Below are 19,535 nucleotides of genomic sequence, written 5' to 3' on the forward strand. Positions count from 1 at the left end.
CATTAAAATATATTTATTACTATTTTTATTTATTATGTACAGTATTATTATTCAGAGTTGTATTTATTCATTATGCTATTACTGTTCATTTTAATAATACTATTGACTAATGTTGTTAGTATTTTATTTTTATTGTGATTTTTTTGTTACCGTGATACTTTTGTCAGGTAAGTAATGAAAAACAAATAGAATACAGTACTCGAATTTCTCTATCGGTAGAATTCCTTACTTACAATTATCATCCAATATTTGTTTACGATTTGAAACTTGGCTTTGTTTATCCAGAATAATATAATAAAAGCATCCCTACTTGACCCGAACCTATGCAAGAGCAAGACTTAAGCGAGAGAGAATCGAGAGTCTCTAAACCGATTCCGAGAGAGAGGTGTTTCCCCCTACCGGAGTCTATTGTTTACAGCACCTGGGCAGACGACCCGGGGGGTGAGAGGCCTGCTGCTCGCCAGTCTTAGTCAGGAAATCTAACTTCCGGGGCTGTACTCTGCGCTCCTTCCTACACCTGTTGAGAGGTCGCCTTGTCCAAACTCCACCATTTCTGAGTGTGAGTAGAGGTGCTGCCTGTCTGTTCGTCGGGAAGTTCAGGTGTTTGTCTTATGTGGTCAGATGATGCACAATCTGGACAGCCTGATTGGCGAGATTGAGGTCTATACGAGGAAAACATATTTCTTTATCTGTTGGAATACAGAGACCTGAGAAATTACACGTAAATAGTTTCCAAGTGACTTTGAGGGTAATGGCACACGTTTTAACTATTTATACGTATCACTGAGTTATTCAGGAACTATCTAAATATTTCAGAAGTTTTTTAATTTTTGCTACTATGACTTCTTTTTTTGTTTTGTTTTTGAACAACATTCAGTGCAACATTAGGGAAAGGGCAAGTGGAGGTCCAGCAGAATATTGTTGTCAGGGATTATCTATGGTGTGATACCTTTACCATTACCCCCGTGCCCTTCCTCTGCTGAGCTGCTGCTGCTTTCTCCAATAAGTCCCCATTCCTGTTACTTGTTTTCAAGGAGTTTTCTGGTACCACGGTGAGAAGGCATTGTGGAACTAACGAGGGGACCTTAGTCAAGAATATTGCATCGAGTGAAATGAAACGCATCTTGTTGAACTGTTGTTTTGTCCCTCCTTACCCAAGCTTAGTCTTGGATACGCTTGGTTTACAAGGTAGTGTTTTCATCTAGCTGTGGTCATTGTTATGATTGGAGCTTTGGATATTTCAGGATGACCCCTTTTTAAATTTTCAAATGATCACCTACATTTGAAGAGTGTTTTTGAATGTTTTTTTTCTGGGTGAATTGAGATATTCTCTCCATTGAATTTCCTTACTGATAAGAATGGGGATAAGACAGTTGAAAAAGTATATTGTATGTCTTTTAGGGCATAAGGTTACTTTGGAGCCTGGCTCGAGGAGGTCTTTGTGCTTTGAGGGGTAATTGCAAGAGGCATAGAGGAAGTGCTGTTCAGAAAGGGGCATTTCATTTAACTTGATGCTTTATTTTTATATTAGTCATTAATTTTTATTGTAATTATTAAATGGCTTTATTTTTCAGTGCATCAGTATGACGGATATAAACAAAGATGGTGGACAGTGTGTCTGCTGAGACCAGAATAAAGGAGTTATTAGAAGAGTCTCGTGGCTTCTCGTATCCAGATGATACCAATGGCATTAAACGGCGTTATAAAGACACTGCCTTAATTTTGTTTAAGGTTAGTCATTTTCATTGTCACTGAAATAGCATGTGAACCAAGGTTTTGGAGTGTTGGAAGATAAAATTACTACAGTATTTTAGAAAGGTGTCATTGAAGATGACTGTGTTTTCTCTGGGTGACCCCTCAGTAACTTCGCTTGTGAAACGTTGCTGACGACGACAACGTTTCGTCTTTGTCTGATGTGCTTTGATGTGCTTGTCTCCTATGTATCCTGATGTGCCTTGTCTCCATTCCTACTCTGGGGTTTTCTTGCTGTACAGTTCATTTGTCATACCTGAGGCCTGCCGCTGTCATGCTCAGGTCCTGTTGTAAAGGTTCCTTCTGCCTAGGGTTAGTCCCATACTACTATCATGACAGTATCCGCTTGGGCTGGACGGTAGAGCAACAGTCTTGCTTCATGCAGGTCGGCATTCAATCCCTGACTGTCAAAGTGGTTGGGGCACCATTCCATTCCCCCATCCCATCCCAAATTCTTAACCTGACCCCTCCCAAGTCATAATGGCTTGGTGCTTTCTCCCGATTGTTCATTCCTTCTTTCCTATCTTTCTTTTTCTCTGCTCTTTATCATTATTTTATTGAGTTATCACAAAAGGGCAGGGCTACCTGTGATGGGTATCTGTGGTGAAGTTGCACAAGGAAGCTACTGAAGAGGCTGCCAAAAAAAAGTACATTGAGTGCAATGAAATGCCCCCCCCCCCCTTTCTGAGCCCTGCCTTATTATTATTAGACTACTCTGTTTGCATATGGTATAGCTATCTTTTTCTGTTGCAGTAGGTTGGGCTTGATATTTAGAGTTAGATAACCTACTCCCTTTATCCCAGTGTAGACCAGGCTGCTACCAGGTGGTGTAAGGAAGTCATTGGATAGGTTTGATAGTTGTCAAAGTTTTGATTTGGTTGTTCTGCACTGAATGCAAAATGTTGGAATGCAAAAATATTTCTTTGAGGAAGGATATTTGTTTTGTGACCTTTCTAATGCTTTTTCCAGGCAGTTTGCCTGTGTCCTGGGTTGATCTCTGATCCGTATATGTACTTTCCACCCAATATAAGGGCAAGGAGGATTTGCAAGGTTGGTAGTCTTTTTGGTGTTCTGTGTTGGCTAGTATTTCTGGTAATGGCCAGAGTGTAAGCACGGGGAAGCTACCAACGCATCGCTCGAAATGAGGCATTTCACAGCATGTTAATTTTTTTCTTTGATATTGTCAAGATGGTAGTATGTAATAGGGATTGTACTATAAGCCGACAAAGAGTCAATAACATGGCTGAAAATATGATGATCAAACCACACATCAAAGTGAAAAATGTCAGTTTCTTCATTTTTTTTATGTGGTTCGGTCATCTTAATAGTACTGTACTATAATATGTAATAATAGTATTCTTAAGAGTGGTTAATCGCCACTAAATTGTTATTTCCATTTACAGCAATCGCACGAGGAGGAAAACCCCAAGAATTATCTTTCATTTGGAACACGTAGGTCATCTGCTGTTAGTCAGTATGGTAACACTCCAATCATTGTTCGTCGATCCCGTAGTTCAAATGGTGAGCTTTCAACTGTAGTGGAACAGGTGCCCTCTATACGGGGAAGGTCTTCAGTTAGTGACTATACATTGGTAGAATCAAAGGGAAAGGATGATGATGATGATGATGATACAGACACTGAAGATGAGCTTGAAAGTAAAAAGCTTCAGAAAAGTGAAGAGACAGTAGAAGAAAATGAAAGCAAAGATTCCAAAAATGAAATTAGATCGAAAGATAATAGCCTTCAGATACATGCAAATGAAATTTTGATAAAAAATAAAGCTGAAAACCAAGCAGATTTAACACGAACACAAAAAAATGACGAGACCAATAATGGACTACCGACTCAAGCTTGCGAGAACAGAAAAAGTTTCAGCCATTATGACTTGCCAATACAGAGGAACAAGGATCATGATGAATTGGAGACTAAAAGTTGTGAAAAGGAAATTGAAGAGAAGAATGAAAGAAAAGTTGAAGAAATTGATCATAAAGCAAAATTAGAAAATGGGAAATTAGCAAACGAAAATGAGGACCTTAGGAAAGTTTCTGAAAAGGAAGAATTACCTAAAGTTGAACATGACAATATAAATGACACAAAATGCCATGAAAGTAAGAGCTGTCTTGTCTCGGAGGGCAATAAAGGTAGCCAGAGTACATTATACTATCAAGAGAGTGATTCAAAAACCAATACATCTCAAGATTTAATTGAAATTGCAAAGCCAGACTGCCCCGATATAGATCACGAAGCTGTACTGAGAGCTTATGTTCAACAGTCTGCTGCAATAAATAAGTCGCTACAGGAAGGGCTAAGTAAATCTTGTTATTCAGATAGTTATCAAGAAAAATTACCTTCTGATAATAAATATGTTGAATTAAAGATAGTTGAATCTGTGGATAAGCCTCTAAACAGTGGTTTAGATAAAGGTTGTAGTACAGTTACAAAAAATGCTCTTACTACCGATATATTGAAATTTGGTGAGGATGATGATGTAATATTTATTGATGCAAATTCACCTTTGCTTGCGAGAACAAAGGCCAGATGCGAATCGTCCATCGATTCAAGTCAGGAATTGCTGAAGACACAAGATAATGCAGAAAGTTGGTCAATAATAACTACACCCACTCCAAAACATAAAGATCAAAATCTTTGCAGATCTTCTCCTCCTTTAATTGAAAGATCTTCAAAGCCTGAGAGCCCTCAGTATCTAAAAGGAGATAGCGTAGAAGATGTAAGTAAATATCTTGAGACAGAAAATCACAGTGGGCTTCTTGATCTGCCAATGAGATGTCCCACACCTCCAAAGAGAAGCCCCAGAAGATCTCCTAGAGTGCCTAAAGAAAATGACAGGAATAGGCAGGGCTGTTCATCTTTAGTTCTTCCTTCAGATGATAAGACAGAAGAATCTTATCCAAAGGTAACTAAATCTGCATCACCCACTTCAAACTCTAAGGAAGCATCAAAATTTTTCTCTTTCTCTCTCAAAGGAGAGAAGAGCAAAAGTTCTTCATCTCTAAGTTCTAAAAAAGGCAAAGATAGAGACAGAGTATCTGCACCAAGAATTGAGGGCAAAGGCCTTCCAACCCAGGCCTCTGGTGTTATAAATTCTGTCACTGAAACTGATTCAAAAGTTGGTCAGCTTGAGACGTTTGGGAAAAGAGTTGGTGTTCGTAGTATGGTAATTGATGGTACAATTAAACGAAATTTTATTGTAATCCATCCATCTGATGACTCTGAAACAGTTGGACTTGCTCCATTGTCCTCTGCTTCCAATGGTAAAGAGAATTCTGTGTATACTTCAACAGCATTATTAAGCATGAAAACCCACTTATCTGAGCCGAAAAAAGATAATCTTGAATCGGTGAAGAGAATATCTTGTAAAGCAGACCTAAAGGAAGAGCTGTCAGGTATGTCTGTAAATGATGGCATTTCTTTGAATATCGGGCAAATGTCGAAAAGTTTAAGAATTAAGAAGAAAATTACTTGGACGTAAAATTGTGGGAAGCTCTCAGAGTTTATCAAGTGAATCGACAAGCTTTAGTTTTGCAGATTCACAAGCAATTTACAGGTCTTCACTTGTCTTGCCTGATGTAGATACCAGCTCTGTTGTTAAATCTTCACAACACTTAAATAATAGCTCGTCTAGAACGGTATCAAAACTTTGTGTAGTCATGTGAATGGTTTCAAACTTTTATTTCTATGGTACTGTTTATTAAGCAATACCAGTTCAGTGTACTTTTTAAGTAGCATATGAAATAGCAAAAAAATATGTATATATAATATATATTTAAGCATTAATGGTAATGGTTGCCTAGCGGATATTGCTATTTGAACTTATTAGTAAATATTTGGTATTATTGCAAAGTTACAAACGACAAAATGCATTTTTTTTGTTTTGTGGTAGTTAAAACATGATTGTCACAAGGTATTTCAATTGTGATCCTAGGTGTTGGGTCACATCCAGGCAAACCAGTGAAAAAAAAAGTAATTATGAAGATGAAACTTCCAAATTGATCTGATGGAGTTGTCGAGTATGGTCTATAAAAATATTATTTATAAATATTATGATTTTTTTGTTTTGTTAATAGAATTTTTTTTTCTTTATTCACAAAGCTGTAATTTTATTGTCTTGTTCTTTTGCCTGTGTGAATGAATTTTATTTTTTGTTTTAGATGGGGTATATGGTAATAAAATGTTTAATGAAAAATGAGTGCATGTTTGCAGGAAGTTTGAAAATGTTCTATGTTGATATTCTCATTTATTTGATTTGCAAGCTATGATTTTTTCACGAGTCGTCGTGAGGATATATTACATGCCACCTTCACGGTTCGTATATATTTAATATTAATAGGATGGGGGGGCAGAGATAGACCGGAAATATAATTAATAAGAAAAAATAGTTGCTCGTGAAATTAGCGTATTGAATGTTGTATTGTTTTCTCCCATAATGTATATTGTTGACGAGCTGCAGGAAAGTGTGTGTGTATATTTGGCATACTTTGCCTGTGTGTTTTAGGCATATTGGAATATGGAAGCGTGCTATTGAAAGGATGTCTATCACGATTATGGAGCAAAAATGGCAGAGTCGGTGACAATTTTTATCAGATACAAAGTGTAATGTGGTTGTGAAGTCAAGCTCAATTTTAGCAGTAGAGGTTGGAAACTGATAATTAATTGAAGTCGCTTTAAGATGAGGTAAATATGTCGGTACTGAAAGCATTTCAAGATGAATTTTAAAACAAAATTCAGTTGCTTTGCTTGTACAGCACTGTACTATATATAGGGGGGGATATTGAACATTTTAAATGTAAACCCTGAAGAATGCTGCACCTTGATACCACTTGACAATTGGAGTTTTTTTTTTCCGAATTACACACAATATTATATTTCCTTTTTAAACCAATTATGCTGCCTTTTCATATTAAAAAAGAGTTATCATCACCAGTGTAACAATGCTGACTGCACATAGTGTACTGTACAAATATAATTTGCTATCTAAGGTTGCCACTAATGAAGTTCTGACCATTCATGGGTCGCAAAAACATGTCTTTGCACAATCTTTTTTTTCTAGTCTTGTGTAGATTATATCTCATTTATCATCAATTTTGTATACGTATAAAGACGGTACCTATCATGCCAGTAAAATAATCCCCCATTTCCTTGTGGTAGTTGCAAGGTACCTATCATGCCCGTAAAATAATCCTCCCTTTCCTTGTGGTAGTTGCAAGGTACCTATCATGCCAGTAAAATAATCCTCCCTTTCCTTGTGGTAGTTGCAAGGTACCTATCATGCCCGTAAAATAATCCTCCCTTTCCTTGTGGTAGTTGCAAGGTACCTATCATGCCAGTAAAATAATCCTCCCTTTCCTTGTGGTAGTTGCAAGGTTCTATGTCCTCGTGACCTGCTCTCTCGTCCTCTTCCACCCCCTGGTGAAACAAAACCGAACACCATAAACATTTCTCCACTCAATACATCACTTGGATCTTTCTCATATCATTACATCTTTATTAAGTGTTCTCTAATCAGTGGTACCATTTCTTTGAGACGGTGGGTGATATTGGAGATATGGTGTGCATCTGTTTATTCATTTTTTGGCATTTTCTCTATAACAAATGTAGGTAGTGGCCTGGAGGTGGCTTCAGTAAGTAAAAGTAAGGAATGGTAACCAGGATGATGATCATCTTGTTAGGAGAGAAGGGTTTAAAATCCAGCTCTATATGTTTTTTGTCTCTTCAATTTATGGTTTATATGTAAAATCATTATTTTATGCACAGACTAGATTAAGGTAAACAGTTTTGTTGCGGTTGATTATTTAACAGGAATGGAGATGACTAATGGTTTTGTATACAAGGATAACTCAAGATGTAATCCTTCCTGGAGAAAAATAATACCACTTTAGCCTCCAGTGTCATTTTTAGTTTATATTTTAAGTGGCTAATGTGGCACAAAAGACTGCCTTGCCATATTGACTTTAAAATTAAAATACTGAAATATTTTAAACCAAGAGAGTGGCTATTATAATTTTGCAGTGTTTCCTCATGGTAGTTTTGGTTATATTGATGTGCAAAATCTTTGTTGTGTTCACTTGAAACCAGCACCACTTACCTTATGTATGATCAATACAACTGGGCTTTTTGTTATTGGGAAGTGTAGGCCAATGGCAACTACACATCAACCTGTAACTGCTCTTTGGTAATTACATGTTTTCTTCTTAGCCTTAGGAGTCATCATTCTGACTTGAAATCTAAAACATGTATGATGATAAAGCTAAGCTTATTTTAATTTTTAGGCAGCTGCTGCTTTTATTTGATAATATTTAGGTTCACCGCGATATAATATTTTTAAAATGGGCAGGGTGTGTCTAGTTTTATGTCTAGTGACGTTAATCCCTGACTACAGCACCTGCCAGCTCTACCCCAATCTCCGTCACTCCTACACCACCACCAATAACCAGTCACCCTTACACTATCACCCACCACCACCTCTACACCACCATCACCCCTTCACAACCATCCATTACCACACTTCTACTCTCAACTTTCACCAGATCATCCCACCTTCAGCCACATCCTTACCCTCAAACACCTGTTACATCAGTGACGCCACCATTTATATACCCACCCCATTCTCATCCCCATTCACTATGCACTTATGTGCCCACACCACTTTTTTTTTTTTTTTTAAGATATATACAAGAGTTGTTACATTCTTGTACAGCCACTAGTACGCGAAGCGTTTCAGGCAGGTCCCTGGAATACGACCCACACGAAGAATCGTTTTTACAACCAAGTACCCATTTTACTGTCGAGTTAAACAGAGGCTACAGTTAAAGATTTGCGCCCAGTAAATCCTCCCCGGCCAGGATATGAACCCATGACAAAGTGCTCGTGGAATGCCAGGCTAGTGTCTTACCACTACACCACGGAGACTTCAACCCCAACCATTTATTCATCCATACATCCAGCCACATATTCAAACATCTACTTACCCTCCTTAGCATAATGAGAGCAACCACTCTACCATCTGCCTCTACTAACGCAGTCAAATTCCAACCATACCGAACCAGCACCCACTGTTCCCAGTTTTCACAGTAGCTACTTGTTTGCCCCATACTGTACTTTTTCCCCCATCCCCGCTCTAGCAATACCCGCCCTTCCGGCACCCATGCACCGACAACCACCCACTCTTGCATCAACCACATAAACCACACCCATTGTTTTCCCCCCTCTTTATGACCATACTTTAATGTACTTTACATATAGAGATAAGAGGAAAGGAGTATTTTCATTTAAGTGTTCATTATATTGTTTATATCATAAGCTATGCCCGACATAAGGACCAGGAATACCTCTAATTGGCTGCAGTCTAACCACGTCTGGATCTTCCCTTCTCCATTTTGTCCCTTTCCTCTCCCTCCTTCCCTTGCAGACACTGTTTGTTTTGTGTGGCTCATCAAGGAAAGAGTTTGTCATATCTGTATTGCTCACCAGTGCCAAGTCTGTACCTGTTTGTCTCCCGAGTTATCTCTAATATAGGCCTAACTTATCGTGTTTGCTGTGTATCATGTTAATGAAACTATCTCATTATACTGTACATAATATTTTTTTATGTAGCAAAATCAGTTTTATTTAAAATAGTCTAGCTTACCCATAAGGTTCCTAACAGTTCAGTACTACATAATGTCTAGGAATGCATCCCTACTTAGTACTGGGAGTTGAATGTTCTAAACTGTGAATGACTAGATGAGGAGAGGAGGAAATGTCTAGCTCTGTGCTTCGTCTCATCTCTTGTATCCGGTGCACCTCTAAATCACATTATAGTATCCCTACATTTGCTGTCAACGTTGCATTTCCGGCTTCGTACCTTCTTTTGATAATTGGTCTGTACGTTTTTGCTTTTAAAGCTGTGGATGGCGATGTCTTCCATAACTTCTTTCAGTTCATTCCAATTGTTGACTAATCATACATAGTACGAGTAGGGAAGAGCACGTATGGTTGGCTTCCCCCCCCCCATCCTTTCCCCTTAGTTACACAAGTAACTAAAACTTACATATTTCAAGAAAACATACGTTGAAATTAAAATGTCAATCTGTGAAATAAGCACCACAGCCTAATGTGTATACTCATTCAATTTGATAACAGTCAATTTTCATGTTACATCGCTCATTTTGGTATCAAATTGTGCGCATTTTAAAGGCGCTTATTTTGAAACTATCCCGAGGTCGATTGGATAAAAAATGATTTTTATACAAATATTTTTGTAGTGGAGGCAAGTCCTGTCCATGGCTAGGACTCGGGAGTAAAAAAAAAAATGGACGCGGGTCACGTCCAAAGAGAACGATAGTGTTAAAAAAGCTGTCTTGACTATAGCAATATATATGGTTTCAATCTCCCTGAAATCCTACCGAGTCTGTGGCTATGTGTTGGTCCAACAGGTGTGTACTAAGCACTTGCTTACTATGAATAGTTTTCTAAGACAGCTATGAGGAGGGAGACAAGTGTAAGAATGGGGGGGGGGAAGGGTGGACCACACCTGCTCCTGTACTGCCCGTTCTTAAAGTTTCTCTACTTGCCGCCTATTCTTGCATTTCTGCCAATGTTGCCATACAACAACTTGTTTCTGTTTGTCTTTTTTCGTTGATGTGCAGCGTCTGGAGAATATTGTACCTTAGGGTGTTCACTCGAAAGGATTTGTCAGGTTTTGATAATGTAATAAAGTAATGATAATGATAAAGTACTGATTCATCATTTATCATAGTTAGTCTACTCCCAGTTTAATGTAGAAACGTTTTTCAAAGAACTCCACAGTTCGCTGATGTGCTAAGAAATTTAAGGATCCTAACACAAAAATAAGATGTTCCAAGATAGAACTTTATTACATTCACAATATTTTTATTACAATGTTTATCATTAATGTTTAACGGTACAATGCAACACGGTTAAATATATGCAATGTAATTATTTGTACTGTAAATGTTAAAAGTAAAGTACAGTACTACACAGTTTATGATGGTGTAACAAATTTGGAGTGGTGAAGCATTATAGGGTACACTTAGTTAATATGAACATATTACTAGGGGTGCCTGTGGGTCATTTAACAAGAAGTGCCATGTAAGGGTGAAATAAAAGAGTAATAGTGTAGTGGCAGACAATCAGGGGCCAGAGTCACGAAGCAGTTACGCAAGTACTTACTAACGTGTACATCTTTCCTCACTCTTTGACGGCTTTGGTTACATTTATTAAACAGTTTACAAGCACAAAACTTCCCAATCGGCTGTTATTGTTACAAACAGCCTCCTGGTGCTTCGGAGCTCATTAACTGTGCAATAATTGTAAACAAAACCGCCAAAGATTGAGAAAAGATGTACAGGTTTGTAAGCGCTTGCGTAACTGCTTCATGAGACTGGCCCCAGAATCTTCGATAAACAGAGCAGAAGTAAATGTGAAAGGGAGGGGAGGGAAGAGAGGTTGAGAGCTTGAAAGAGTGAAAGGTTTGTGTTCGTAGAGTCTCCTGAAGCTACTTCCCTGATGAGGGAGATCATCAGCGAGAGTAAGGTATGGGTTGTAGATACTGCTCATAGTAAAAAAAAAAAAAAAAAAAAAAAAAAAAACTCATTGGTTGTGTTATGAGTACTAGTTAAATTTTTACACTCTACTATTTCTAGGGGATAAACCTTAATATGAAATTAAATATATGAGCCTTTAAAGCCATTTCTAATTAAAAGTGGAAAATATGACATCCATAGTACCAATACATCAGTTAAAGGTGTGTAGCAGTTGAACTATTCGTTAATTGAATTGAAGCAGTTGACTCGTTCGTTAATTGCATCAGTCCAATTAAAAGGTATGGTTTTTACTACACATTGTAGTTGTACATGTCGACTGTATCGTATGGAATAAGATAAGCAGACATTGCAAGTGTTTAAAGAGGAAATTGTAGTGGAACAATAGTTTTCTGAATGTGGCTGCATTGGTTTCTCCCTTAACCAAGGCAGTGGGTCTGCTTGTCACTACCAGTACTAACATTCTAGACTCGTGGTGGTGGGGGGGGGGGGAAGGGGGACAGTTTTAAGCACTACAAAAACAAGTAACTTTTCAAGTGTTTTTGTCCCTGGTACTGGTGGTGCTCCAAGTCAACCAGTATCTCATGCTAGCGGTGGCCTTGGTAGACGTGTGCGCCAGGTTTCATCAGTCATTTAAGTATCCACTTACCAAACCTGTACATCCTTCCTCAATCAAAGTGGCTAAGGTTGCATTTATTAAACAGCTTATGAGGTTGGTAACAATAATAACCTTGGGTTGTGAAGTTTCGAAGTTTGTAAACTGTTAAATAAATACAGGCTGTCACCACATTCGAGGAAAGATGTAAAAGTTTCATAATTGGACATGTAAATGCTTGATTAATCCCGGCCCAGCAAGGGAAATAACATAGCTGCTACACAACAGGGAGCGTTTCATTCCACTTGGTGCCATATTTTTCATTATAGTCATCCTTAAAAAAAAGGGGGGGGGGGGATATTTCCATCTAGGTTTCATATTTGATATATTTTAGAAGAGAAGGTTCTACTTGGATGATATAATTTAATATTCTTGAAGTGTTTTCAGAGAATCTCCTCTTGGTACAAAATTGTGGTTTAAATTCTCTCTCAAATTGTAAACCTGTCAATTTGACTTCACTGTGACTTAAAAGAATAACTGTGATAAAAACAAAAAAAAGAGGTCACTTTATTATTAGCTATTATTTTACTGGCATAATAACAAATTATGAACAAATGGACACTAATACATTTTAGTCACAAAATACAGGATATGTTCACTCAAATAGTGACAAAAAATATTGTCCTAGAGCCAAAGCCATTGTCAGTACATTAAAGTTTTGTCAGTCTTTGTTGAAGCGCAAACTTCGCTGTGTACTGGGACACTAACTTTTCTATTTCTGTAAGGACAAACTCTGCAGCTGATAATATTGAGAAATGTGGTTGTGGATTGCATAGCATTAGGATAACATTTATCAATTTAATTGTTCAGCACTTTCATATCATAACCAGCTTTAATTTTACAAAATAATGTATGTATATTGCATTTTTGTTGTAACTGATGTACTTGGGAAAATACCTAGGTGTTTATACTTAGGAAAATCCCTAGGTATCTTGGTTTTTGTTTGAAATATAATAAGGGGCATGTTATGCTTTGTGCTACAGGTCATTATCACCGCTTAGAATTTCTTTATTATACTGTACCATATATCTGTGTTCAGTATTATTACATACATTAGTTTCATTTGAATTATATAACTAGATTTACATTACCACAAAAATTACATTTTTGTTGAGTTCTTGCATTGTGCACGTGTTGCTTCAAGGTCTCTCAGTATATTCTGGGTGTCTTTGGTAGCTGAAAATGTGATGCATTTATGTAGTGGTATTATCAGTAAGACTTCCAACTTGCCAGGGACCGTCTACTCGAGACATTCTGTATGCGCTTTCTTACAGAAAGACATGCAGGTCTGCAGTGGCTACGTATCATTTCTGTATCTACTTTCAATGATTGTTTCATTATGACAATTTTGCAATAGAAAATAGGGGATGTAAATACAGTAATAATTTGTAATAAGAGTGTTTATGCAGTGAAGTGAAAGGAAGCTGTGTGCATGTATTTACGGGTAGTGACAGTAAGACTTCTTCACACCGACATCAAACTTGTGCAGTGCTGTCCATGTGCGTGCAATCATGACAGGTTCCTAAAAAGTGAGCCTTACAGAAATTATAGTTTCTCCTCGTATTTTCTGTAATAAAAATGTTTTCCAACAGTCTAATTTACCCGTGAATATTTGCATCATGCTTATACTGTGTTCATTTTACTGGAATTTCATGCAATGATTTTTTTTTTTTTTAATTCTGTGCATGTGGGACTATGTTATTTCTTTTTCAAATACTGTATAATATTTATTTTTGTCTTTGCAAAAATTTCTTTTACATTTTTATGGGGTTTACAGCTATAGTACGTCTCTATGGGGAAACTGGGTGCACCTAGCCTCTCAAATGATTCATTTGGCTGGAGTAAATAGAGTACAAGTATATGAATTTCTTTTCCAATTTCTTTCCATCCGAGATTACTGTACTTTAAAGTTAGACCACTACTGCATGCAGCTAGGCTAGGACTGGCGTGCAAGCCACTCGTAGTATTTATCAACGACGTAAAATGCCTAGAGCAACGGCACAAGATCTTGAGATCTTGCTAGATATAGGTTGTTTCTCATTTCTACCGGGTGGTGCAGGAAAATCAGAGTACTGTAATAGGTTCAACATCAAAACAATTTCTAATTCGACAAGACTAGTATATGGCAGAGGATCCTTTTACGAGACCTATCCAACAAAAGTCTGCAATATGAGGGGAAAAAAAGATTTCCCGAAACCCCATGTACTTAACATACAAATTTATTCACAAAGAATCGGAGCATAAAACGAAAATGTATTTACGCATATGGAAATGGGATAATTGTCTCTACAAGGTGTCATGGGCAAACCTCACAGTACTGTACTGTCTCTTACCAACAGTACTCGGATGAAGTAATGCAACCTAACATTAACACAGGTAATAATGACCATCTCAGCAATAACTGCTGCCTAACACCACTGCTTCATGCAAAAGGACAATTTGGAGCTTGAACGTGTGCTCGGGACTTAAATTGCATGCACAATGTATGCAAAGACTGACATATGTTGGAATAACATTCACAAACATGTGCTTGGTCCAGACTGGCATTTCACGAGACGTTTTGATCTAAATGGACTTGCCAGACAGTCAAAACTATCCATCAGACTCACTGTATTGCAGTTAAACACCACAAAATGTGAGTCCGATTGTGTACACAAATTTTAACAAGTACTCCCTTTACATGCTTGTAGCACTCTTTGTCAGTTTTGCAACTGGAGACTTCTAAACCAAGGTGACCGGGAATTGATACTTGTAGTTTTGAGGGTAATGGTGCTCAAAGAGCTTAAAAAGAGTACACATGTGTCTCGAGAATGAGGCAGGAGAGCTAAAGGCATAGGAGCCAAGCTCTCACACTACTCATTTACATTAAAGCTTACAGAGAGCCCACCAATCAGAATGCCGTTTCAGCCATATACACGCCTCTGAATGGCTAAGCTTTGAGCAGTACTAGGTGTGGCGAGAAGAAGAAATGGGATTACTATTGGCACACGTTGCCGAGAGTCAGGTCAATGAAGTGACCCATACTGTAGCAATCTTGCTCAACAGCTAACTTGGGGGTGCACCCGCCCCCCCCATGATCTAACCTGCTAGTTGTATAAATTACTCTTATTGTATGACCAGGCATCGTATGTCAACACACTATTCCTGAACTGCTCGTGCAATTCACCATCTGTAGACACCTCAAACGACTCGTGTCCACAGATATTTGTGAATACAAATGTTCACGTGCACAGCATTGCTCAGCCCAAATACTTCGTGCACACAGCCATGGGGTACAAGACTAGCTCTCTCTCACTTTCACACTATTGTTTTAGAATAATATTTAGCATCATAAGTGGTTTCTCAGCTATACAGTTCCACATTAGCATTTTGTATGTCTCATCTTCATATTGCAGATCACCACCTGGTGAGTAAAAGGGGACTGCTAAAGATGAGAATGCTCACCTGTTCCCGGCATGCGCATGTAATTTGATGATAGATAAAACACTGAGTACCATGTTCTTGAGTAGTTAATTTTATGCAGATGTTGTTCCCAAGTTCTTTTGTGGCCCTGTGATATGGTAGTTCCAAAATATTTCCCACATTAATCAGATCAGGTCATACACACAGAAATCACAATAGCGTGATATATCAAATGAATAAATCCACAAGGGGGGCAGTGATGAGGATTCAAACTTATGTCTGGGATGATCCCAAACGCGCCTTAATCATCTGCGCCACAATATTGTATAAGAATTGCAACCAGGATTGCTAGTGCTCTCACACGGATCCCACAGTCTCTCGGAGACAAAAACCGGGGTTTTACACAGTTGGCACAGTCGATTAAGGCGCGTCTGGGATCATCCTGGACATAAGTTCGAACCCCTCGTCACGGCCCTTGTGGATTTATTCAAATCAGTTCATTGTGATCATTTTTCCTGATCCATGTGATATGCTTCTTGTACTGTATTTGGGCTATTTAAAATGGCATACTGTAATATCTACTGTTGTACACAATTAACAGATTCCAAATTAGTGGTTCAATTGGTAAATACAGTGGGGCCTCGATTTATGATGGTAATCCATTCCCAGAGAAGTATCGTAAGTCGAAGCAATTTTTCCCATAAGAAATGAAGGGAATTGAATTAATCCATTCCCCACCCTCCAAAATATTAACTTTCAAATACAATTTATACTGAATACTGTACAATTTTTTTCTCTAATTACAATACAGTACATATGTTTTTCTTACCTTTATGGAGGACTCTTGATGGCGTATGGAAGATGGTGATGAGGGGGGAGGAGGAGAGGTGTTACTGTTTGAAAGGAGAGTCCCCTTCCATTATAACATCAGGCAGTGATGATGTTTCTGGGATACACACACTGGTATGTTTTGCCTGCATACCACTAGGACCTGCTTGTGGCTCACTGCTTGCTTGTCTTACTAAGACATCACATTGTCATTTAAAGGTCAATGCAATGGCCTCCTACAGCTTTATTTGGGCTGAGTTTTTTTAACAAAACTTTGCAGTTCTTCCCATACTTCACACATTTTCTTAATGAGAAAAGGACATCCTCTACTGCCTCTACTCACAACTATTTTCTTAGGTTAAACCTTACCACTGACTTTCTTGGGACCCATGGCATGATATATAATAATCAGTTTTATGTTCAAAAAAAAAAAAAATCAGCCGCAAAAACGGAATATCTTATAGGCGTGATCGTCACTAAGCAGGCAGCTCTAGTAAACTGAGGCAGGTCGGCCCGCGTAACCAGGAACCACGAGCTTGGGCGACCCAAACGTGTACTAACAAATATCGTTAGTCGACGACACTATCGTAAGTCATTTTTCGGCCAAATTTACATTGTAACTCGAAACTGTCATAAGCCTGGGCAATCGTAAGCCGAGGTACCACTGTAAATTCCTCATTTTCTCTAGACAGTATTAACTATTTTTTGACCTGGTTTGAAAATATTTATTTCGTGCAATTCTGCCCAGTTCTGCCGTAATGATGAACCCTAGCTAGCACAGATATGTAATTACTAATTGCTGTATTTTTTTCTTTTTTGTGATTCATTGCTTTCTTTTAACTAGTCATAAGTCAGGCAAAAAGTTTCATATAACTTGTTAGGCTAAATCATGGTAAGATTACAATTTATTCCCTTTATCTCTTATTCTGTCATTGGTCTCTGACATACAGTATCTTACAAATTTATTTCTGCTGTTTGAATTGAGGTAGAAACTGCAGCACCCAGTAAGCTTAATTGTATCTTGATTTACAGTACTGTATATATTTTTTAAACTACGGTAGTAAGAAAATTACTGTAACCATCTTCTTGCCGATTATAACAGTATTAAATATCCGAAAAAGAAATAACAAAATCTCAGGGATTTAGTATAAGCCAGTGGATAAGTGATTTTGTTGTTCACGATTAATTGTTAGGAAGTTGCTGAAGTCTTCCATTGAAAATTCCTCTAATACAGGATCCAAAACAGAAGTATTTATTAGTTAAAACTAAGTATTTTTCATGTAATGAAGCTCAAGCACTGTAGTATTAAATATATTCCACCTTAACATTGTTTTTTTTACTTTTTACTTACTTGCTAACCCATTTTTAAGGTACAATAATTAAAATTATATATAAATGGTAATTATTAGCTAAAAGTTATTTTGTTTCTATTCAATTTAAATTATCATAAATAAGAATACAATTTAGTGCAGTTTTATTGAATGGTTTTAATGAATTAAATTTTTTGAATTGATTGCATTTTTACAATGCACTCAAGCATTGTAAAATGTCAAATCTTTTGGAGTTGGTTTACCAAGATTTGCAAAAGGAAATTGCTAGACTGGAAGGAAAGCAGACGAATTAAGGAAGAATTGGCAGTGAATTACACAAAATAGGATTTTGAGAGATAAGAGCAAATTTGAGGCTAGAAAACAAAGATTTGAGAAATGCTGTTGAAAGTTTTGGGGTAAATGTAAGTACTACTTTAAATGATCAGTTCGGCAAGAATGTTTTGGCACATTTCATTACACCTGATGGTACTGTTCGCATATCAGTAAATAGCTACTAGAGTTAGGCAACTGGTGTGGGTTGCATCCTGTGGAAAGTCGGTCCTTGTCGGAGCCGGTCGGCCGAGCGGACAGCACGCTGGACTTGTGATCCTGTGGTCCCGGGTTCGATCCCGGGTGCCGGCAAGAAACAATGGGCAGAGTTTCTTTCACCCTATGCCCCTGTTACCTAGCAGTAAATAGGTACCTGGGTGTTAGTCAGCCTGTCACGGGTTGCTTCCTGGGGGTGGAGGCCTGGTCGAGGACCAGGGCCGCGGGGACACTAAAGCCCTGAAATCATCTCAAGATTGTCCTAGGGGAGCCCCCTCAATATGTCTCCGACTTTGTTTTCTAAAATGAGGAAACCACATTTGATAGTAAGAAATTTGGACAAATCATATGAAAAGGATCACACAGAGCCAAAGCTCAACTCCCGCAAGCACAACTAGGCGAGTATAGTTTATAGAAGGCAAAGGTGAAATAAAAAAAAACTCTGTGCAAGTTCCACCCCATGGTACATTACCTTGATGTGATGAGAGGGTGCTTGCGCACTGTTCTCTTGCAGACACAGGTGGCTTCTGCGCCCTCCCCCCCCCCCCACCCCCACCCTTCTGCAGAAGCTGAGGCAGCACACACACACACACACACACACCTGTACATCAGTTGAGAGGCAGGACCAAAGAGCCAGAGCTCAACCCCTGCAAGCACAACTAGGTGAGTACATGCCCACAGCATATTAGGAACCAAAGTTAAAAGCTCTCTTGTTTTGCACTGCAGTACTGTAATGCAAAATGTCAATTGATATTAGTTGCAGTCCAATGATCACTGCCGCCGTGCTCGCCTAGACATCATGTAAAGCGCCAATGTGGAGAACACCTAGGACCCTCGGTGAGTACACTTGTACCAGTACCGTGTTAGTACACATTTGCGGTACAGTATTATATTTCTATGTACAGGTAGTACCCAGTATTATTGATAGCAATTATGTGAAGTAATGTGTTCTTGTACAATATTATGCCTCGAGTTTGCAGTACATACTGTATTTTGTGGGCCTGTACAATGATGTCTTTTCAGATATAAAATTGATATTTTATGGTGGGTGGGAGGGGAGGGTAGTGTATACAGTGCCAGAAAATGTAACCAATTGTTTTTGTTTTTAATTGCATTCAATACTGAGCAGTTTATAAGTGTGTAGGTATATATATTTACAAAGTATTGTGTAATATATATATAATATGTATAATGTATGCATTTCTTAGCTATATTATATTTATTGCAACAAAGTGATACCCAGCTAAAAAGCTATATACAGGTTTACAGTGATATTTATAGTTAAACATCTGCATCTTCATTACCCAATTAGCTCAGGCATGGATTTAAATAGGGAATATTAAATGATTACATATGAAGGTAATGTTATGTAGTATATTTTCAACATGTTTCTCTGCACTTTGGTAATATTATTTTGCTGTAATTTATATATACATGTTTGAGTACAGCCAATAGCTTTAACCTCTAGCACAAATTGTGAT

The 19,535-nt window shown here is 38.0% G+C and overlaps 1 protein-coding gene across 1 annotated transcript; it reads left to right on the forward strand.

The window, feature by feature from the left end:
• Positions 1 to 426: 426 nt before the first annotated feature.
• LOC123763209 (enolase-phosphatase E1) lies at positions 427 to 17,523 on the forward strand. Its single transcript, XM_045750252.2, is given in 4 exon segments — positions 427 to 559; positions 1,575 to 1,731; positions 3,156 to 5,234; positions 5,236 to 17,523. Coding segments are annotated over 3 exon segments (2,400 nt in total). The 5' UTR covers positions 427 to 559; positions 1,575 to 1,602; the 3' UTR covers positions 5,428 to 17,523.
• The last annotated feature ends 2,012 nt before the right edge of the window (positions 17,524 to 19,535 follow it).

This window comes from Procambarus clarkii, chromosome 49 (assembly GCF_040958095.1).
Source record: "Procambarus clarkii isolate CNS0578487 chromosome 49, FALCON_Pclarkii_2.0, whole genome shotgun sequence".
Taxonomy (NCBI): domain Eukaryota; kingdom Metazoa; phylum Arthropoda; class Malacostraca; order Decapoda; family Cambaridae; genus Procambarus; species Procambarus clarkii.